The sequence below is a fragment of the Macaca fascicularis genome, chromosome 3 (assembly GCF_037993035.2).
Source record: "Macaca fascicularis isolate 582-1 chromosome 3, T2T-MFA8v1.1".
NCBI lineage: Eukaryota > Metazoa > Chordata > Mammalia > Primates > Cercopithecidae > Macaca > Macaca fascicularis.
The window spans coordinates 93586226-93609520 of NC_088377.1; the positions used below are offsets into that span (position 1 = coordinate 93586226).

At 39.6% G+C, this 23295-nt stretch overlaps 1 protein-coding gene across 6 annotated transcripts in view; it reads left to right on the plus strand.

The window, feature by feature from the left end:
- The first annotated feature begins 3399 nt into the window (after positions 1-3399).
- The window catches only part of AOAH (acyloxyacyl hydrolase), a 206425-nt gene continuing 186529 nt past the window's right edge, over positions 3400-23295 (plus strand). For all 6 annotated transcript variants that reach the window (XM_074035229.1, XM_065542124.2, XM_074035228.1 and 3 more), the window contains exon 1: positions 3400-3833. In XM_074035229.1, coding sequence (XP_073891330.1) covers positions 3707-3833 — 127 coding nt within the window. In that variant the 5' untranslated portion in view covers positions 3400-3706. The remainder of the gene's footprint in view (positions 3834-23295) is intronic.

Here is a 23295-nt window from a genome sequence, read left to right on the forward strand (position 1 = left end):
AGTGCTACTTGAGAAGAATAATGTGAATTCATTGTCAGCTTCACATTCATCTAACATTTAATATTATGTTTTTAAATTCATGTTGTCTCTCTAATTTTCACAATTTTCCTAAATATTGACATTATATGCCCTATTTTATAGTAAAATAAACTGGTATTCTGAAAGGTAGAGCAGCTTACCCAGGGCACACAGCTACTAGGAGGGGAGCCCCTGATACAGGCCCCCTATCCTGAGTCCAGAGCTCTTTTAATGAGCTCCCATGCATCCTCAGCATGGGTTAATTTACTCTGTCCTTAGTAGAGAGCAGAACATAATAGAACGGGGCTAGCGTTAATAAGCTCTGACTGGGGAGGAGAGGAGCAGCAGAGGGCCTGGTTTTGGTAGATGGGAACTGAGGACTGCCATACACAGTCCTGGGTAGCCAGGAGTAACAGGGCAGCGTGGACCTGGGCCTTAGAGAGAGGAGAAAGCCTAAGACAAGATGCGTGTTGGTGACAGTGCCAGCTTTTACAGGATCTCCCATCACCTACCTCTTTTTTTTTTTTTTTTTTTCTGATTAAGGAACTTGCTGTGGATGAAGTGGTTGAGGCTAATGCGGTCAAAAAATATTCAGGAAACGTATTCATGCTGAACAAGCTAGACCACAGGTGCAACACTTGGGGATCACAAAGCCTTAGCCTCCTGCAGCACACGGGAAAGCAGTGGTTTGAATCAGAGCTGTCTGAGTGAAATCAGTAACAAAGTGCTTCAGGGAAGAAATCTCATTTTCAAGAGCAGATTTTGAGATGATTCAAAATTGGAACATCTGACAGTGGGGGGCTGCAGGAACATTCTCCAGGGCCTGACTAGTTGTTCTAAACCACAGGTAGGTCCAGGGCTTTTTGGCAAGCTATGAGAGATCCCAAGTCATTTGCACTCAGTACTCGATGAGCCAAGGAAGCCCTGTCAGGTGCAATGATACCAGCCAGTGTGAAGGATACCTGTGCAAATGGGAGGGTCCACTCCATCCTGGTGATGGAGAGGGATGTTTTGTTCAGTGGTCTGTGCGCATGTGCACTTTGTTCCAGCTTCTGTTGGCAAAATCACTTTCTGATTTCTGCATTCTTCCTTTGATCTTGCCCAGTAAGAACTCACTCTCCAAGCATGAAAATTGCTTCCATTTATTGAAAACCTATGTGTCAGGTATTACTATAGCATACTCCTACAAAATAGATAGTCTCACCTCCCTTTTCCAGCTGAGGACTCTCACCTCTGGAAACAGGAAGGGGCTTGCTCAATACTGTACAGCTAAGTCAGTGATGTCCACTGTGACCAGCCCCGAAGCCTGAGCACACCAGAGAGTTTCAGAGCTGACCATCCCTGGGATGGTTGTGAATGGCACTGCCTGGTCCACATACATGCGATGAAGGGCATAAAACTTGTATTTCCTGCATGCCAAGAAATCCCTCTCACTCTAAGAGTTTCCAGACCTGCTCACAGCTATACATTGAGACCAGGAGAGCCTCAAGAGGCCCAAAGCCTGTGTCAAATGTTCTTCCAGAAGCCCTCAGGAGAGTCCTCACCCATCTATGGATTAGACAAACTAGACCATGCACTCCTGGAGTGCTGCAGCACACCTGGAAGGTATCCAATAAATGCCCCCTTTTCCTGTCCTCGCCGTTTCCCATGTGTGACATGTTGGCCTACAACTACCGTGGGTGTCTTGGAATTCTCTTGAAGCTGGCCTGGGGTGCAGGTTTCATCACACTCCCGCTAGGGTCATAGCCAGATGCACTAAGCACTTACTTCTTGCCAGCCATGCTGCTTTGCAGTTTGGATACATCATCTATTTGAGTGCTTCCAGCAGTGCAATGGAGCAGGTATTACCATTATCCCAATAGAAATGAGCTGCTTGGGAGGCTGAGGTGGGAAGATCACTTGAACCGGGGAGGTCAACACTGTAGTGAGCTGTGATCACGCCACTGCACTCCAGCCTGGATGAAAAAGCAAGACCCTGTCTCAAAAAACAAACAAACAAACAAACAACAACAAAAAAAAAACAAGACACCGAAGGGGGGGAAGTTACATCACTGGTCTAATATATTACTCAGAATAAACAGTAGATATGAGATGTAAACATGAGTCTTTCCATCTTCACAATCTGAGTTCCTAATCAGTCCTTTATTTAGCCTCCCTTGGAAGTCTCTGGAACTTCTCTAGGCCTCACCCCAGTGGTGGTCCTAGTGACCCCAGAGCTCCCCTTTGTCACAGAGTGAAGGACTGAAGAGCAGCACCTTTGACTCAGAGGAAGTCACAGGCCCATGGGTGACTCAAGACGCCCAGCGGTATCCTCGGTATCGGGCTGGGGGTGTAATTAGGGAAACACTCTGGCTTGTGCTATCTCTGCTGCAGGTTTGGGAATTGTAGCCCCATCGGTACTTGTAAGACTAATGGCTGCACAAGAAATCTTCAAACCATAAAAATTGGTATTTCCTACATCCTGGAAAGGATGCTACTCTAAAACTTTACCTGCTACTCCAAATGCTATTTTTTTAATTGCTAACAATTTAGATAGCTTCTATAATATTTCAAAATTTGTAATAAGCTCCCTCAGAGCCTAAGCAGAGAGAAACAGAATCACAAGACCTCCTACACTTATCTAGACTGTGGTACTTTGGCCCTGTCCTCTTATCTTGTCTGAAAATGGCATATGATTTTGTTGTATCTTATTTTAGAGTGAAGCATTTAGATTATATGTCTTTTAAATAGGATCTGGTTCCGATTTTTTTTTCCTCAGAAAGACAGTGTTCAGTTCTATTCTTCAGAGCAGAAAATCAGTCTCTTAACAAATCATCCACAGGTAGGAAATATAAATGCACTTCAAAATTCTGGAGAAAAAAAAGATGCATTGTGCACAGCCTAGCAACTATGAATTGATTAATTCTAACCCATGTCTTTTCTCATTAGATCTAAAATCCCACCATGCTAACTGCCCATTATTTTCTGCACTGCTTATTTTCTGCACACCAAATAAAAGGCCTTGACCCTTCAAGGAATAACCCAATTTCTCCAGAGGAAAGATATTATTTAACCAGAATATTCTTTAACAACAAAATAAGGATCACAACCTTACCGTATAAAGCTCTTGAAAACAAGACTAAATAAGTTCTGAATAAAACCAATTATAATTTCTACAATATTTGGGTGCTGCTGATCAAATTGTTAAAGGGTTGTGTGCTTGTGGCTTAGTTTTTTTTTTCTTTTTTCTTCTCAGTTTTAGCTTTAGCTTTGTTTGGTTTCGCAAGAATGAAAGGGGAAGGGCCTCCTAACCAACCCCACAGATCAGTTCCGGCCAGCCTCGAGGCTCACAGGGTTTATGGTCACTGACTTCATTGAGCCAGGGAGCACGGAAGTGCCGCCACTGTGCAACTTGGGTTTTCTTTATCCTGCAGTTTTTACCTCAGCAGAACTGCACACCAGAGACTCCCTCCAGCTCTTCGTGTGTGGCTGTTTCAAGAGCAAGCTGTGGGTCTGTGAGTGTTTATGTGTGCTTTTCTTCACTTCACACTTATTGAAAAGTGTGTATGTGAGAGGGTGGGGTGTGTGTGTCAAAGAGAGTGAAGAAGAGAAGCAAAGACAGATCAGTTGATTCTGCGGCCTCGGCTCCAGCATCCCTCAGTTGGGAGCTTCTGTAGCCAGGTGATCACTTGGAGTGCATAGCTCGGAGATGCAGTCCCCCTGGAAAATCCTTACGGTGGCACCTCTGTTCCTGCTCCTGTCTCTTCAGTCCTCGGCCTCTCCAGCCTACAATGACCTGTCCAGGCCCAGCTACTCAAATGGGCACACCTGTGTAGGTATGTAAATAAATATTTTTGTATTTTTTATATAGACTTAACAATGGGGTCCAATACTTTGCTTGCATAATAAATCACATATTTTATTACATCAAGAGTTGTAAGATTCCAAGTAAGGCAGCAATAACCTCACCGACATAGAGAAATGTAGACTCCAAGGGTAGACATTGACACTACATCTATGTGAATACAAAGCGTACTAGTTTAAATTGGGCATAAAACTCTTCCACCTCATTGGTGACTGGAATTTTGTCTTCTTGTATAGCTAACTATTATTTCAGGCTATTTTAACCTGAAATTTTTACTGCTTTTCATGGGCTTTGACCTCATACAGACACATCTGGGTTTGAATCACTGCCCGCCTCCTACTCTTCTCTCCCATTTCCTGCTGGCTGTGGAAACCTGCAGCAATGTACTTAACCCTCTCCCAGCTTCTGTGTCCTTATTGGTGAACTGAAGCTAATGAGACCCATCTCGTAGGGATACCATGGAAATTGTGACCATGCGTGTAAATCTGTGGCATGTGCACACGGTAAGGACTCAACCATCTTAGCTTCCTTCCGTCTCTCAGAGAATCCAGATATGGTGATCATCTGGAGACGATGAGCACTGATATGGTTTCTTGGCTTATCTGTTAATGAAGTGTTTTATTTCCAAGAGGTTTTTTTTGTTTGTTTTTTTTGGATGAGAGTAGGAGGTAAGGTAAGATCTTTGCTATTCACATTGTAGCTCTCATAACATGGGAATCCTCATAACAGTGGTGGCATTTAGATGGTACAGTCCATGGAGCCACATAGACTCAGAACTCTGAGTAGTAAGTAATTGTTCAATGAGCAGACCTCAAAATAGAATCCTAGCTTGAGAAGTCAGGAAAATAACTCTTGGATAAGTCTAGTGGCCACATGCTGCAAACGGAAAATCTGGACACAGATTCTGACACTTAGGAATTATCTCTGGAGACAATATGGAAATATATCTGAATTAGTCCTACTTCCTCAAAATCATGGCCTCAGGTCATTGTACATGTTAGGAGGTGCACCTCTACTTCCGAGGTTTTGTTTGTTTGTTTGTTTTTTTGAGATGGATTATCGCACTGTCACTTGGGCTGGAGTACAGTGGCATAGTCTCAGCTCACTGCAACCTCTGCCTCTCTGGTTCACGTGATTCTCCTTCATCAGCCTCCTGAGTAGCTGGGATTACAGGTGCGCATGACCATATCTGGCTAATTTTTTGTATTTTTAGTAGAGATGGGGTTTCACTATGTTGGCCACACTAGTCTCGAACTCCTGACCTCGTGATCTGCCTGCCTCGGCTTCCCAAAGTGCTGGGATTACAGGCATGAGCCACTGTGCCCAGCCTCCAAAGTCTTGTTTTAGTTAAGACCCAGATTCCCCAAGACTTTATTTTCCAGAGACCAAGAGGCAGAGGTGTGTGGTCTTTTGAACCATGCCTGGGAGATCATCCTCCCCTAGTATTTGGTTTCCTTAAATAATTATTTACCACCTTTTCATTTTTCTCAAAACAAAACCCTACTGCCTATCAAATGGAAATACACTTGAGAAAAGCTCAGATGAAATCAGTTTTACTTCTGGGCTCATTGCAAACTAAATGTTTGAGTTTGGGCAAGTTGTCAGGGCTGAGATCCTTGGACCTTCACTTCAGTAAAATGGACAGGAGATACTCATTCCTTTATCTGCCGTGTTCCCAGTGAGGTCATAGAGGGTAAAAAGGAGGTGTTGGAGAGATTTCAGGATGGGGTTGCTCTGGTTTTCTATTGCTGCATCAAAAATTACAATAATAACCATTTTGTTGTATTATGATCTTATCGGTGAAAAATTTGTTCAAACACTGGCTGGTGATTCTTGTTCTCCATGCAGGAGTGACTGAGGTTAGGAGGTGGTATTTGGATGGTGGATAGATGGATCTGGGACTGACAAAAACAGCTTCACTCACATGTTTGGCACCTTGGGGATGCTAGAGGCTAGAGGGTTGGCTCATCTGGAAGTGCCATCAGAGTGCCCACACATGGCTGTCTTGGGTAGTAGGCCTTCTTACTTGGCAGCTTAAGAATCCCAGAGAGAATTCCAAAAGATGGGAATTAGAAGCTGCCAATCTTTCAAGTTTGGGGCCTGGAAATGGGCACAGCATTACTTGCCGTCTTCCATTGCTCAAAGCATTCACAGGTTCCTCCACCCAGACTCCAGTGGAGGGGGCGTAGACCCTTCATTTTGATGGAGAGAGTCAAGAAATGTGTGGTCATCTCTATTATTCACAGAGGTACACTTTGGTTGCCCATACAAATTCTCATGGCCCCAAGAGCTTTGAGACTCTGTTGCTGATTAGGTTTGAGGATGATTTAGCACCCATTTTCCCAGCAACTCACAACTTCTTCTGGCTAACTCTGCCTGGGTGACTTATTCACCTGTTGTCATAATAGCAAGAGAGTGGGTGTAGGAGGAGTCCAGTCTTGTGATGAACACGTACTGAGCACTGCCTATATGCTGAGACAGGGGCTGAAGGCAGACCAACTTGGTGCTTCACTGTTTGAAGTCGGCTTTTGGGGGAGACAGGATTAGAAATGTGTGTGCAGGGGAGTTTATTGAGAAGTGCTCTTGGCAAAAAGACCAGCAAGAGAGGAAGGCACTGGGGTTGGCAGGGAGAAGGTGGACTATGCTGCGGCCATAAAAGAAGGCCTAGTGGATCCCACTGAGAGCTCTAGTACTAAAATAGCTCTTCAGAGTTGTCCTGAAGTCGGTGCAGGTCTTGGAATTCCCACATCAAACAGTCCTTGGATGTGACCTGACCCCAGGGGAGGGCTGTAATTTTCAGATACCTCCCATTGGTGGAGACAGGCAAGGGATTCTAGTGCCGGCGTAATCCTTCAGAACAATGGCTCCAGAAGCTGGGGAGCGAGTGTCTCCTGAAGGGGATCCTGGGGTGTACCTACTGAAAGGGTTGCATGTGGGAAGCATCTCAGGAAGCAGTGAGGTCCACTGTCTTGCAGATGGAGAGAAGAGGAAGAAGTGTGTGGAAGAGGGGAGAGAAAAGAAGGAAATGTTGATTGGAATTCTTCTAACTCTACATTTGTTGCCAACACCCCAACAACTTTCTGACAAAAAGCAGGATTATATGCCTTCAAACCCTCCAGCAGAAAGGCGGTCCCCCAAACATTTCCGTGCACTCACTCGTCACATGGCCACTGAATACGCAAGACCCTGCACTCAGAGCCAGGGATACACAGACAAAGGAGAAGACGGATGTTTAGAATGTCTGTCTTTAGGAAATTCACTGTTCAGTTTAGAGGAAAACAAGAACCTGGAGCCTTGTAAAGATTACAATACTTTAAAATGAATGCTGAACTTGGCCCTTAGTGCCCTTGATAATACCCTTTCTCTAGAACTCTTTCAACTGCAAATGCCAGAGCCAGCAGAGCACTATGAAGTGCAGGGCAGAGGCTCACAGCTTGGAAGTGGGCTCTGCGGACTCCGCTCATAAAGCCACCTGGGGAAGGTGAAGTAATAGCCTCAAAAAGAGTGTTTAAAACTTTAAAATTTTAGGCCATGTGTGGTGGCTTATGCCTGTATTCCCAGCACTTTGGGAGGCCAAGGTGGCAGATCACGAGGTCAGGAGATTGAGACCAGCCTGGCCAATATGGTGAAAACCCATCTCTACCAAAAAAAAAAAAAATATATATATATATATATATATATATATAAAAATTAGTAGGACGTGGTGGTGCATGCCTGTAGTCCCAGCTACTCAGGGGGCTGAGGCAGAAGAATCGCTTGAACCTGGGAGGCAGAGGTTGCAGTGAGCTAAGATCGCACCACCACACTCCAGCCTGGCCAACATAGAGAGACTCCGTCTCAAAAAATATATATATATATCAAAAAAGAAATTTTAGAATTCTAGAAACACTTCTACCTGAATATTGCTAGTCAAAGAAGGAAGCTTCAGTTATCTCAAAGATTCTGTTGCATTCACATGCTTGCTGAAAGACCCCAGGCCATAAAAACTTTTCTGAGCAAAAGGTGATTAGGCAGCTGGATTTCTGATCATCCCAACTGAGCAAGAATGATTCATCCTTTTTTTTTTTTTTTAAATAAGGACAAAGTCCTACTCTATTACCCAGGCTACAGTGCAGTGGTATGATTATAGCACATTGCAGCCTCAACAGTCCGGCTAGTGATCCCCTCAACTCAGCCTCCCCTGTAACTGGGACTACAGGTGCACACCACCATGCCTGCCTAATTGTTTTATTTTTATTTTTGTGGAGACAGGGTCTCATTATGTTGTCCAGGCTGGTCTCAAACTTCTGGGCCCAAGCAATCTGTCTGCCCCAGCCTCTCAAAATGCTGGGATTATAAGCATGAGCCACTGTGTCCAGCCCTCTTCATTTTTGTTAGTTGTCAGTTGTCTTTCAATTGCCATTCCAACATAAATTCTTACCTTGATCATAAAAGGATACCCTTGCCTCCATTTATAAGATCATGAAAACATAAAATATTTATATCACCTTCCCAACACATGTAAGAAGTTCTTCCTTCCTGTTTTTCATCAAGATCAACTGAATTAGTTGGGTTTCATCCATTTTTATGAAGATTATTGTTGAGTAATCATATTTGTTTCTTACTCATAAAGTTTGTTTTGCTACTGGTTTCCCCAGCACTTCTCCATGGGGGTAGTACCTTCCATCTTTTCTCTGACTTGAATGTGGACTAATTGGAATGATGCCTGGAGAAAGTCACAACAGGCAGGTGCTATTCAGCCACACAAATTACATTTGCAAGTTAATAATTACAATAATTGCCAACGTTTACTGGACATTGTGTAACAAATTATCTTCCAAAAGGTTTACATTTATTAACCCATTTAATCATGTAATGACCTTATGAAGTCTGTATTATCTTTATCCTCATTTGGTAGGTAAAAAAACAAAGACAGAAATAAGTAACTTGTTCGAGGTTACATAACTAGTTAAAATTTGGCTGATTCCTCGCTTTAATTGTGATTATGTCATTGTAGACGTGAGTAAATCAGGGTAATATATTTTTCCCGTATTGTTTTAAATAATAGCTTTATTGAGAAATATGATTCATGTATCATAAATTTACCCTTTTAAAGTGTAAAAGTGGCATTTAGTGTATTCATGAGTTGTGCATTGATCACCAATATCTAATTCCAGAACACTTTATTGCTCCCCCCAAAAATCCAATTCTCTTAGCAGTCACTCCCCATTTCCTTTTCTCTATAGCCCCTGGAAATCACCTGTCTACTTCCTGTCTCTATGGGCATTTCACATAAATAGGATAATATAAAACATGGCCTTTTGCTACAGGCCTCTTTGACTTAGCATAATGTTTTCAAGGTTCATTCATTTGTAGCGTGTATCAACCTTATTTATTCTTATGGCTGAATAATATTCCATTGTATGGACCTACTTGGTTTTGTCACTTATTCATTGTTGATGGACATTTGAGTTGTTTTCACTTCTTGGTGATTATGGATAATTCTGCTATGAATATTCATGTACAAGATTTTGTGTGGACATGTGTTTTTATTTCTCTTGGATGTATACCTAGGAGTGGAATTTCTAGGGCATGTGGTAATTCCATCTTTAACATTTTGAGGAACTGCCAAACTGTTTTCCAAGAAGCTGCACCATTTTACATTTCTACCAGCAGTTTATGAAAGTTGTAATTTCTCCACCTTCTTCCCAACACTTAGTTATTCACCATTTTGCTATCGCCATCATAGTAGCTGTGGAGTGCGATCTCATTTTTCGTTTTAATTTGTATTTCCCAAATGATAATGATGTTAGCATCTTTTCATGTGCTTATTGGCCATTTGTGTATCTTCTTTGAAAAAAATTTCTACTCAAACATTTTTCTCCTGTTTAAATTTGTGTTTTTGTTGTTGAATTGTAACAATTCTCCATATATTCTAGATACAAGTCTCTTTTGAAATATATGATTCACAAATATTTTCTCCCGTTCTGTGTTTCCTTCCCCCACTTTCATAATGGTGTCCTTTCAAGAGCAAAATTTAGTAAGTTTGATGGAATTCAGTGTATCTAATTTTTCTTTTGTCTCTTGTATTTTTGGTGTCATATCTAAGACCTGTATTTTAAAACTGTTGTTGCAGTTATTGACTTTCTCTTGTCATATGCTTGTTCCTTTATCTTATTTCCCAGATACTGAGTTCCTCACCACCAATATAGCAACCAGGAGTGAAACTCCTGGGGTTGCAAGTAACAGGAATCAACTTAAATTAGGTTAAGCAAAAAAAAAAAGAGGAAATTTGCTTGTGAGAATTCCAAGAGTGAATTTTAAAATCAAAAGGAGAAAACAGGCCTACAAATCAAGCTAGGAAACAAAAAATGTTCGCTGCCAGGATCCCAGAGAGTTCTCTCTCCTGGTGCGTTGCCGCTGCCTCCATCTCTATCCCTACAGACCAGCTGGTTTAATGCTCTCCACCCTTTGGCTGACTACTGGCTCCCACAAGCCCTGAGTTTGTATGTGGTAGTTTAGCCCACAGAGGTGGGTTCACCTTCTGGTTACCAATTCCAACTTCCCAGCAGACAGAATTTGGGCTAAGTCTTTAGTCCACTGAATAAGGGGTGGGTGGGAGTGGGGAGAGTTTGAAGTACGGAGATGGCTGCCAGGCTTATGGCAGGAGCTCTCACTGAAGCGGGGGTATTGTTGTGACTGGAGGGATACTCCAAAATGAGCCCTCACGGAAGTTACTGAGCTATTGAGCCTACATCCCCATCACAAACAACCCCAGCTCCAATCTCAAAGAGCAACCCACAGTGGGGAGCCAACGAGAAGATCTGAGGACGTGGCCATAAATGTATTCCCAAAGCAGATTGAAGCTGTGGAAAGCCCCAAGGTCCCCTTCCCCAGTGTATCATATTTGTTAGCACTGAACAGTACGTCCCATTTGAACACGTAGCAAATGCGGGGTTGACTATGCTTAAACAGGCTGTGCCTCTTTCTGCCACTTTTCAAATGTTGCAGAATCAATAATTAGACATGTTCATTTTTGCAAAACATTTCTTTACATGGCTGATTTAGGGGGAAAATAATCCTTGTGTTTCTAAGTCATTGACATTTAAATTAATTCACTGAATGTTGGTTTTTTTAAAAGCACTATTTGGTACTCAGGAAGCTTTTTAAAAGGTTAAGAAAAACCTGACTTTTTCCCTTACTCACATTTGGTTAAATATAAAGTGCCTTCAGTGTCAGGTTATAATCCCCTCTCCACACCCGCATACCACACACAGAGTGCTCCAAGATGACATCATAGTTTGATTGATGAACAGACAGAGGTGGCCGCATAATTTCAAGCCAATGTGAGCAATAAAATAACAGTATCACTGACAAGAATAGGAAGGATTTAGACAGAGCCAACAGAAGGTTGAAAATTTATTATCACAACATAGACACACAGAAATTTCACTCTATTTCTCTATAACTAAACGCCTGTTCATAAGACACTGTTTCTGCTGATAGCAGAAAACATTTCATCTTGCCATTTATGTTGTTAAATTTAGTCTTCTTTAGGTAACATAGCTTTTCCTCTTCCTTCCCTCCTCTGTGAGGGTTGATCTAAGTTCTCCAGGAGGACTTACCCGTCACTCTGGTGTTTATGGTTCTCGGCCTTTGGAGGTGGTCTCTGTCCTCAGCCCTAAGAGTGCCAGCAATTGAAGCTTCGGGGCTGGTGAGGTTCATGGTCTTGGCTCAGTCATGCAATCTGGACATTGGCCCTGCATCTGACCCACCACACGTTCCACCCTCACGGGCCAGGCAGATCCTTGAGGTCTAGCTGGACCATCCCTGTTCCCTGGACACAGCTACTGCCCTCTGCACGTGCCCCTTACCGTGGTGGTTCCCATACACTCTCTCTTCTCCATAATCTCCTACCTTTATTTTTAAATTATCATTGCATTTAACCCCAACTTTAGAATAAATGGTAGATTTCTGATCATCTGAATTTTTTACCACCTGTCTGCCTGTTTCCCGGATTGCTCTGAGGTCGAAACCTGAAGAGAAAGACCACAAAGACACTCTGAGGAGGGCCTGTGACTTTGGGGAAAGGTTACACAGTGAGCAAAACCCAAAGAATACATGACGAGAGCATACTGTGCTTCAGGAACAAAGGAAGTAATTTTTTTTTGTAAATGTATTAATACTGTGGGTAAGAATACAGAACATTTTAAAATTTGTTATGGGAAAGGGAAAAAAGAAGAAGTTACAAAGCATTAAGCAGAGTAAAATCCCCATTAAGTTATAATGTGCCCACTTCTCTACTGACGAGCTATTTTCCTAGATAGAATGAATGCCAAAATGTTCATAGTGATTATATGGCTGTCTCTAAATGAAGACATTACTAGTGATTTACATTTTCTTCTCAGTGCTTTTCTGAATTTTCCACACTTTCTATAATGCGCTTGTGGAAGCAATAGTAAGGCATGGGGTTAAGAGCTGCAGAGCGTGGGGCTCTCAGATTTGAATCCTGGTTCTGTCACTCCATACAAATGTGACGTTGGGGACATAGCTTCACCCTCAGCACCACCTCACTCCCCTCATCTGCAAAATGAAAATTACACAGGGTGATGCGAACAGCCTGTCACTTAGAACTGTGCTTGGTACATAGCAAGGACACAAAAGGGTGTGATTATCTATTCTTTTGGAAATCAAGAAAGAAATGCATGGAAATTGTGCTCTAGAAGTCCTGAAATTAAACCTATTGTAAGGCAAAAAGTCCTGAGTAACTGAATAATTTCATGCCAACCTGTATCTTAAGTAAATAGAACTTCTCAAATCTTGGGTGTTTCAAGGGCAGATTCATTTATAAAGAAAGATTTCACAGTGTATTAGCTTTCTGTTGCTCTGTGATAAATTGCCACGCACTTATCAGCTTAAATCAACACAAATTTATTATCTCACAGTTTTTGCACATCAGAAGCCTAGACATAACATCACTGAGTTCTCTGCTTAGAGTTTTTTTGACAAGGCTGAAGTCAAAATGTTGGCCAGGGCTTCAGTCTGATTTGACACTAAGGTCCTCTTGCAAGTTCACTGGTTGTTGGTAGAATACGGTTCCTTGCAGTTGCCGGACTGAAGTCCCATCTGCTTCTCAGCCATCAGCTAGGGATCACTCTCAATAACTAGAGTCTGCCTCTCTTCCTAGGGAGTGAGTAGCATAGCTATTTCTTTCTTTCAAAACCAGCTAGAGAAAACTCTACATTTAAAGGGCTCCCTGAATATGCCTGGCTCATCTAGGAAAATCTTGATTACCCCAAAATAAACTGATTGGAGTCCTTAATTACATATGAAGAATCCTTTTTGTCATTGCCATGTAACAGAATATAACCGTGGAAGTGATAGCCAGTCATTTTCACAGGTTCTGCCCTTATTCAGAGTAGGGAATTAAATGTGTTCACTAGGAGGCAGAAATATTATAATTCTACCTACCACACATAGAAATGCTTTTAAAAGATCAAAAAGAGCCTTCAAACTAAACACCCAGATAATATCACAAGGGAGAATTTATGTGACTTAGTTCCAAAGTGATTCACCAAATAGAAATGAATACATAATGGAAATTAATAGATGAAGATTAAGTTGCAGATTGAACAAGTTTTTTGGGATTTGGGGGGTTTTGGGAGTTTGGGTTTGTTTATGGCTTTTTGTTTTTTATATGCAAGTGTTTTCTCATGGATTTCACACTCTGGAAATCTGGAAAGAAAACATAATCACTCCAATGTCATAACGTTTTGCTTATAAAACAGTTGTTCTTCAATGTTAGGAAAATGCTTGCCTGAATGTTGCTTTGGAAAAAAAAAATTTGTCTTTTAAAATGACCCCTGCAATTTAACAAAATGCAAATGTAATCAGAGAAGTCTACTTTGCCCTTTATTTTAGTAAACCTAAAACCCCTAGGCTCCTTCAGATAAAAATAAGTACAAAAGAGAATTCTGATGATGATCTCATGAAGGTGTTAGAAATTCCTCTGTGCAAAAGACTAAGTATAAAACTGGAAAAATTGTCACAAGCATTTCAGGGCACAGGAAATCATCAGTGGCATACAATGAATTGAGAAATATTTATTTTTGAAAAACTGCATGAACTTCAGTAAAAGCAATGATACTGTGGCCTCCTTGCCTGAGGCTGCTCTATCTACCCTGCCCTCAGCTTGGTTAGTGAGAACAGTAGTTTTATCACTGTGGAACTGGCTGCAAAAACCAGCAGGTTTACTGCTAATGGGACAGATGATTTCACCGAGATGTAAAGATCCATGGCTCTCCTGGCCAAAAGTGATGGAGGCCGTTGGGAATTAACAAGCAGAACCTACAGCTTTGCTAGCTCAAGGTTTGATCCCTGATGAAGCAACGGCGATCAGCCAGAAGTTTACCTGGGAGATCCTGGAAACAATCTGGAGAAGAGCATCACGGAAGGGCTGAGATAAGCTCTCTACATATCCCTAGTTGATTGGGAAACCATGCATGTGTAGGGGGAGACCTAAAAGAGCCCAGCAGAAAGTGAAAGCCCAGGGGAACTTGAGAACTGGCTGCCACTTTGAATATATTCCTTAGCTCACATGTGGATTGATCAACAGATGGTGACTCTTTCTTTCACTTGAGCAGTTAGAGGCCTTTGTAGGGTTACTACACCTTACAAGCTTGAAGTGTTTCAGCACAAGTTGCTCGATGACTCTAAGCTATGTAGACACAGGTGTGATCCTTAGAAAACCAGACTAATACATGAGCAGAGATGTCAGAAACTCCACACTCCAGGACAAGCAGATCCACAGTTGAAGCCCGGAAAGTTACTAGAAAAGAAGAGACAACAACTCTCAGAAAACTGAGACAAAATCCAAAGTTGCTAAATGCATTATTTAAAACTTTCAGTTTCCAACAACAAAAAAAAATTAGTAGACATGTAAATAAACAGAAAATCGAGATCCATACTTAGGAAAAAAGCAGTCAATAGAAAGGGACTCCGAGTGAATTAAAGACTTCAAAGTGCTGCTATGGGGATATCCACAGAATTAAAGACAACCATAGTGAAAGAATTAAAGGAAAATATTGTGACAGTGTTCAATGTTCAGCAAGTAGAAGACATTTCAATAGAGATATAAAATTATAATAAAGATTCAAATGGAAATTCTAGACTTAAAAATCAATAATTGAAATTTAAAATGTACTAGATGGGCTCAACAGAAGATTTGAGTTCAAAGAAGAATCAAAGAACCTAAAAGCACATCAATACAAATTATCCCAACCAAGAATAGAGAAAATAAAGCTTGAAGAAAAATGAGCAGAGCCTCAGAAACATGTAGTGTAATATCCAATATCTCAACATTTATAAAATGAGAGTTCCAAGAGAGGAAAGAGCAAAGGGAGGAGCAAAAAGTCTTTGAAAATGTAATGATTAACACCTTTTTAAAAGTGAGGAAAAGGCCAGGTGCAGTGGCTCACACCTGCAATCCTAGCAATTTGAGAGGCCGAGGTGGAAGGATCACTTGAGTCCCAGAGTTCAAGACAAGCCTGGGCAACACAACAAGACTTCATCTTTACAAATAAAAAATAAAAAATTAGCCCAGTGTGGTGATATATAATCAGCTACATAGGCTGAGGTGGGAGGATCGCTTGAGCCTGGGAGACACAAACAGGCTCTCTCTGTTTAAAAAAAAGGAAGGAAAAGAAAAGAAAAACATTAGCCTACAGATCCAAGAATCTCAAGAAACTCCAAATACACAAAGAGAAGTAAATCTGGATACCTTATAGTCGAACTCAAACTTCTGAAAACCAAATACAACATAAAAATCTTGAAAGCACAAACAAAAAAATGACTTATCACTTACAGGAAAACAGAAATATGACCAATGGCTGAACTTTCATCAGAACTCTGTAGGCCAGACGGTAGTAAAATGATACGCAGCACTTCTTTTTATTGTGCTTCATTTTATTGCACTTTGCAGATACTGCATTTTTTATAAATTGGAGGTTTATGGCAACCCCTTGCCAAACAAGTCTATCAGCACCATTTTTCCAACAGCATGTGCTCACTTCATGTCTCTGTGTCACATTTTGGTAATTCTCAGAATATTTCAAACTTTTTCATTATTATTATATCTGAGCTGTGACTCTGTGTTCAGTGATCTTTGATGTTACTATTGTAAATGTTTTGAGGTGCCATGAACCACACCCATATAAGACAGCAGCCTTCATTGATAAACGTGTGTGTTCTGACTGTTCCACCAACCAGCTATTTCCCCATCTCTGCTCCTCTCCACTGCCCTCCCTATTCCCTGAGACACAACAATATTAACATTAGGCCAATTCGCAACCCTACAATGGCCTCTAACTGCCCAAGTGAAAGAGTCACACAGATCTCATTTTAAATCAAAAGTCAGAAATTATTATGCTTAGTGAGGAGGCATATCAAAAGCCAAGATGGGCCTCATGTCAAACAGTTAGCCAAGTATGCAAAAAAAAAAAAAAGATAAGAGAAAGTTATTGAAAATAAATTTAAAGCACTGTTCCACTAAACACACCAATGATAAGAAAGTGAAACAGCCTTATCATTGATGTGGAGAAAACTTTTCATGGTCTAGATAGAATATCAAACCACCCATGATATTCCCCCAAGCCAAAGCCTAATCCAGAGCAAGACTCTAGCTCTCTTCAGTTCTATGAAGGCTAGGAGAGGTGAGGAAGCTGGAAACAAAAGTATAAAACTAACAGAGTTTGGTTTATGAGGTTTAAGGAAAAAAGCTATCTCCATAACATAAAAGTGCAAGGTGAAGGAACACATGCTGATGTAGAAGCTACAGCAAGTTATCCAGAAAATCTAGCTAAGATCATTGATGAAGGTGGCTATACTAAGCAAATGATTGTTAATGTAGACAAAATAGCCTTCTATTAGAAGATGTCATCTGTATGACTTTCATAGCTAGAGAGGAGAAGTCAATACTCAGCTGCAAAGCTCCAAAGGACAAGCTGACTCTCTTGTCAGGGATTAATGCAGCTGGTGACTTTAAGTCAAAGCAAATGCTTGTTTACCATAATGAAAATCCTAGGCCCCTCAGGGATTTTGCTAAATCTACTCTGCTTGTACTCTAGAAATGGAACAAAAAAACTTGGATAATGGCAAATTTGTTTGTGCATGGTTTACTGTATATTTTGAGCTCACTGTGGAGACCTACTGCTCAGAAAAAAGATTTATTTCAAAATATTACTGCTCATTGACAATATACCTGGTCACCCAAGAGTGCTGATGAAGAGGTACAAGGAGATTAATGTTATTTCCATGTCTCTAACACAATATATATTCTGTAACTCATGAATCAAAAAGTCATTTTGACTTTCAAGTCTTATTATTTAAGAAATACATTAGTTTAATTAGATCCCATGTGTTAGTTTTGGCTTTTGTTGCCATTGCTTTTAGTGTTTTAGTCACGAAGCCTTTGCGTGTGCCTATGTCTTGAATGGTATTGCCTAGGTTTTCTTCTAGGGTTTTTATGGTTTTAGGTCTTATGTTTAAATATTTAATCCATCTTGAGTTAATTTTTGTATAAAGTGTAAGGAAGGGGTCCAGTTTCAGTTTTCTACATATGGTTAGCCAGTTTTCCCAACACTATTTATTAAATAGGGAATCCTTTCCCCATTGCTTGTTTTTGTCAGGCTTGTCGAAGATCAGATAGTTATAGCTGTGTGGTGTTATTTCTGAGGCCTCTGTTCTGTTCATTGGTCTATATATCTGTTTTGGTACCAGTACCATGCTGTTTTGGTTACTGTAGCCTTTTGGTTACTGTAGCCCTATAGCCTTGTAATATAGTTTGAAGTCAAGTAGCGTGATGCCTCCAGCTTTGTTCTTTTTGCTTAGGATTGTATTGGCTATAGGGGCTCTTTTTTGGTTCCATATGAAATTTAAAGTGGTTTTTTTCTAATTCTGTGAAGACAGTCAATGGTAGCTCGAGGGGAATAGCATTGAATCTATAAATTACTTTGGGCAGTATGGCCATTTTCACGATACTGATTCTTCCTATCCATGAACATGGAATGTTTTTCCATTTGTTTGTGTCCTCTCTTATTTCCTTGAGCAATGGTTTGTATTTCTCATTGAAGAGGTCCTTCACAACCCTTGTAAGTTGTATTCCTAGGTATTTTATTCTCTTTGTAGCAATTGTGAATGAGAGTTTGCTCATGATTTGGCTGTTATTGGTGTATCAGAATGCTTGTGATTTTTGCACATTGATTTTGTATCCTGAGACTTTGCTGAAGTTGCTTATCAGTTTAAGGAGTTTTTGGGTTGAGACGTTGGGGTTTCCTAAATATACAATCATGTCATCTGCAAACAAAGATAATTTGACTTTCCCTCTTCCTGTTTGAGTGCCTATTTCTATTGCCTGATTGCAATGTCCAGAACTTCCAATACAATGTTGAATAGGAGTGGTGAGACAGCGCATCCTTGTCTTGTGCCAGTTTTCAAAGGGAATGCTTCTAGCTTTTGCCCATTCAGTATGGTATTGGCTGTGGGTTTGTCTTCAATATATCTTATTATTTTGATATATGTTCCATCAATACCTAGTTTATTGACTGTTTTTAGCATGAAGGGGTGTTGAATTTTATTGAAGGCCTTTTCTGCATCTATTGAGATAATCATGTGGTTTTTGTCATTGGTTCTGTTTATGTGATGGATTATGATTAGTGATTTGCATATGTTGAACCAGCCTTGCATCCCAGGGATGAAGCTGACTTGATCATAGTGGATAAGCTTTTTAATGTGCTGCTGGATTCAGTTTGCCAGTATTTTATTGAGGATTTTCACCTGATGTTCATCAAGGATATTAGCCTGAAATTTTCTTTTTTGTTGTGTCTCGGCCAGGTTTTGATATCAGGATGATGCTGGCCTCATAAAATGAGTTAGGGAGGAGTCACTCTTTTTCTATTGTTTAGAATAGTTTCAGAAGGAGTGGTACCAGCTCCTCCTCTTTGTACTTCTGATAGAATTTGTTGTGAATCCATCTGGTCCTGGGCTTTTTTTTTTTGGTTGGTAGGCTGTGAATTACTGCCTCAATTTCAGAACTTGTTATTGGTCTATTCAAGGATTTGACTTCTCCCTGGTTTAGTCTTGGGAGGGTGCATGTGTTGAGGAATTTATCCATTTCTTCTAGATTTCCTAGTTTATTTGCATAGAGGTGTTTATAAACTAAAGAGCTTCTGCACAGCAAGAGAAACTATCATCAGAGTGAAGAGGCGACCTACAGAATGGGAGAAATTTTTTGCAATCTATCCATCTAACAAAGCGCTAATATCCAGAATCTACAAGGAACTTAAACAAATGTACATGAAAAAAACAAACAACTCCATCAAAAAGTGGCCAAAGGATATGAACAGACACTTTTCAAAAGAAGACATTAATGTGGCCAACAAACATGAAGAAAAAAAACCTCATCATCACTGCTCATTAGAGAAATGCAAATCAAAACCACAATGAGATACCATCTCACACCAGTTAGAATGGTGACAAAAACTCAGGAAACTACCGATGCTGGAGAACATACGGAGAAATAGGAATACTTTTATGCTGTTGGTGGGAGTGTAAATTAGTTCAACCATTGTGGAAGACAGTGTGGTGATTCCTCAAGGATCTAGAACTAGAAATACCATTTGACCCAGCCATCCCATTACTGGGTATATACCCAAAGTATTATAAATCATGCTACTATAAAGACACATGCACAAGTATGTTTACTGCAGCACTATTCACAATAGCAAAGACTTGGAACCAATGAATTCATGTCCTTTGCAGGGACATGGATGAAGCTGGAAACCCTCATTCTCAGCAAACTAACACAGGAACAGGAAACCAAACACCGCATGTTCTCACTCATAAGTGGGAGTTGAACATTGAGAACACATGGGCACAGGGAAAGGAACATCATACACCAGGGCCTTTAGGGGGGTGGGGGGCAAGGGGAGGGATAGAATTAGGAGAAATACCGAATGTAGATGACGGGTTGATGGGTGCAGCAAATCACCATGGCACATGTATACCTATGTAGCAAACCTGCACGTTCTGCATATGTATCCCAGAACTTAAAGTATAATTTAAAAAAAGAAAAAATAATACATTACATGAGGTTATAGCTGCCATAGGCACTTATTCCTCTGATGAATCTGGGAAAAGTAAATTGAAAACCTTCTGGAAAGGATTTACAATTTTAGATGCCATGAAGAACATTCATGGGAGGAGGTCAAAATATCAGCATTAAGAGGAGTTTGGCAAATGTTGATTCCAACCCTCAAGAATGATTTTGAGGGGTTTAAGACTTCAGCGATGAAACTGCAGATGTGATATAAATGGCAAGAGAACTCGAATTAGAAGTGAAGTCTGAAGATGTGACTGAATTGCTGCAATCTCATGATAAAATCTGAATGGATGACGAGTTGCTTCTTATGGCCAAACAAATAAAGAGGTTTCTTGAAGTGAAACCTACTCTGAAGAAGCTGTGAACATTGCTGAAATGATGACAAAGGATTTGGAATGTTTCATAAACTTAGTTGATAAAGCAGCAGCAGGGTTTTAGAAGACTGACTCCAATTTTGAAAAGTTCTGTTGCGGGTAAATGCTATCAAACAGCATTGCCTCCTACAGATAAATCTTCCATGAAAGGGAAAGTCAATCAATGTGGCAAACTTCATTGTCTTATTTTAAGAAATTGCCACAGCCAACCCAACCTTCAGCAACCACCACCCTGATCAGTCAACAACCATCAACATCAAGGCAAGATCCACCACCTGCAAAAAGATTATGACTTGCTGAAGGCTCAGATGATCTCTAACAATTGTTACTGGTAAAGTCTTTTTAAAATTAAGATACGTACATTGTTTTTAAGACATAATGCTAGCACACATTTAATAGACTACAGTATGGTATAAACATAACTCTTATAGGCACTAGGAAACCAAAATTTCATGTGACTATTGAGATATTTGCTTTATTGTGGTGGTCTGGAGCTGAATATCTCCAATATATACCCTACTTAAAATGCTGAGAGGAAGAAGAAGTTATCAACCAAGAGTTCTGAATCCAGTTAAAATGTTATTCAAAAATGAAGGTGAAATAAACACATTCCCAGATAAACCAAACTGAGAAGACTCATTGCCGGCAGACATGCCATGCAAGAAATGGTAAAAAAAAAAAAAAAAATAAGCCCTTCAGACAGAAAGAAAATAACACCACATGGTAACTTGCATTCACAGGAAGGAATGAAAAGCACTAGGGATGTAAATATGTAGAGAAATATAAAATAATAGTATATATGTATATGCACATGCACGCAAACACTTCTCTTCAAAATAAAAATTTGTTTAAAGCAATAATTATAAAACTGTATTGTTGCATTTATAACTCTTATAGATACAAAATGTATGACAAAAATAGCCCAAATACAAGGTGAGGATGGAGCAATATTAGAGCAAAATTGTGAAATCTTACCACAATTAAATCAGTAGTAACTTAAAATACATTATGATAAGGTAAAGATGCATACTGTAATCTCAGTAACCACTGGAAATATGAACATCTAAATAAGAAGTTACTTTAAAAAGTTACAAAAAGAAGTAAAATAGTGCAAAAAAGACTTGCTTCCCACAAAAAAGATAGTAAACAAGGAAAGAAGAGCAAAAAAAGCAACCCAAGATGTCCAGAAATAGCTGCCATATGAAAATGACATTATATGTGAATGAACTGCACACTTCAATCAAAGGACAAGATGATTAGACTAGATTTTAAAAGGTAACATCTAAGTATACTCTGTCTGCTAGAGACAACTTTTAGACTCAAACACACAATAGGTTGAAAATAAAAGGATGGAAAAACATATAAAAACAGTAACTGTAAGAGAATAGGGATAAATATATTAGTACCAGAAAAATGCACTTTAAGATGTAGAATAATCCCCAAAACAAAAAGGTATATTTCATAATGAAAAAGGGGCTATAATATCAAGAAAAAAATAATTATTATATTTATATATAATTGTCAATATTAATTATGTATATGAACTTAATTTAAAAGCCCCCAAATACTGAAAGATTTGAAAAGAAAAACAGACAATGCAACCATGGAGTTGAAAATTTCAACACTCCTCTCTTCTTAATCTATAGAATTAAACAAAAAGAATGTAAAGGTATAGAAGACCTGAATAACCCAACTAACTTCACCTACGTAACATCTACAGAACACTCCATTCAATGACAACCAAGCATTCATGGACCATTCTCCAGGACTGACCATGTGTTATGCAATAAAGTAATTAGCAATTTTTTTTTTTTTTTTTTTTTTTTTTTGAGACGGAGTCTCGCTCTGTCGCCCAGGCTGGAGTGTAGTGGCGCTATCTCGGCTCACTGCAAGCTCCGCCTCCCGAGAGGTTGATTAATGGGTACAAATACATACCTAGATAGAAGAAATAATATCCCGTGTTCAATAGATTAGTACAGTGACTAGTGTTTACAATAACCTCTTGTGCATTTCAAAATAGTTAGAAGAGAATGATTCAAATGTTTCTAGCATAAAGAAATGACAAATTTTTAAGATGATAGATATCCCAATTACACTGATTTAATCTTTAAACATTATATGATTGTATTAATAATCACGGGTGCCATGAAAATATGTATATCTATTGAGTATCAATAAAAATAGTAAAATTATTTGAAAATTAGAAAATAGTTTGGCCTAAGTGAAAATGAAAACATTGTATATTAAAATCTATTGAATGCAGCTAAAGCAGTGCTTATGGAAAAATTTATAACTTTAAACGCTTATATTAAAAAGAAAAATCTAAAATTAATAATGTAAGTTTCCACCCCAAGAAGCCAGAAAATGAAGAATCAAAAGCCAAACTGAGTAGAAGGAAGGAAATAATAAAGATCAGAGCAGAAAATGATAAAATAAAAACAGGAATGCAATAGAGAGAATCGATGAAACCAAAATATAGTCCTTTTGAAATGATCAGTAAAACTGATAAACCTTTAGCTAGATCATTTAAAAAGGAGAGATAAAGCTATCATCAAAATCAAGAATAAAACAAGAGGGGACATCATTGTAGACCCAAAGGAAATTAAAAGGATCATAAGGGAAGATCGTAAACAATTTTGTGCCAAGAAGGTAGAGGGAGAGTTTAGATAAAATACACAAATTCTGAAAGGAGACATGATTTAAGAAAAAATAGGAAATGCGTATAGACCTATACCAAGTAAAGAAATGGAATTCATAATTAGAAATTGTGTCTGTTTCCTAGGGATGCTATAAAAACATTTCCATAAATTAGGTGGCTGAAAATAACAAAAACTTATCCTCTTATACAATTCTGAAGGCCAGAAGTTTGCACTTAGGTGTCCACCTCTTTCTCCTAGCCTCTCATGGTTGCCAGCAATCCTTCA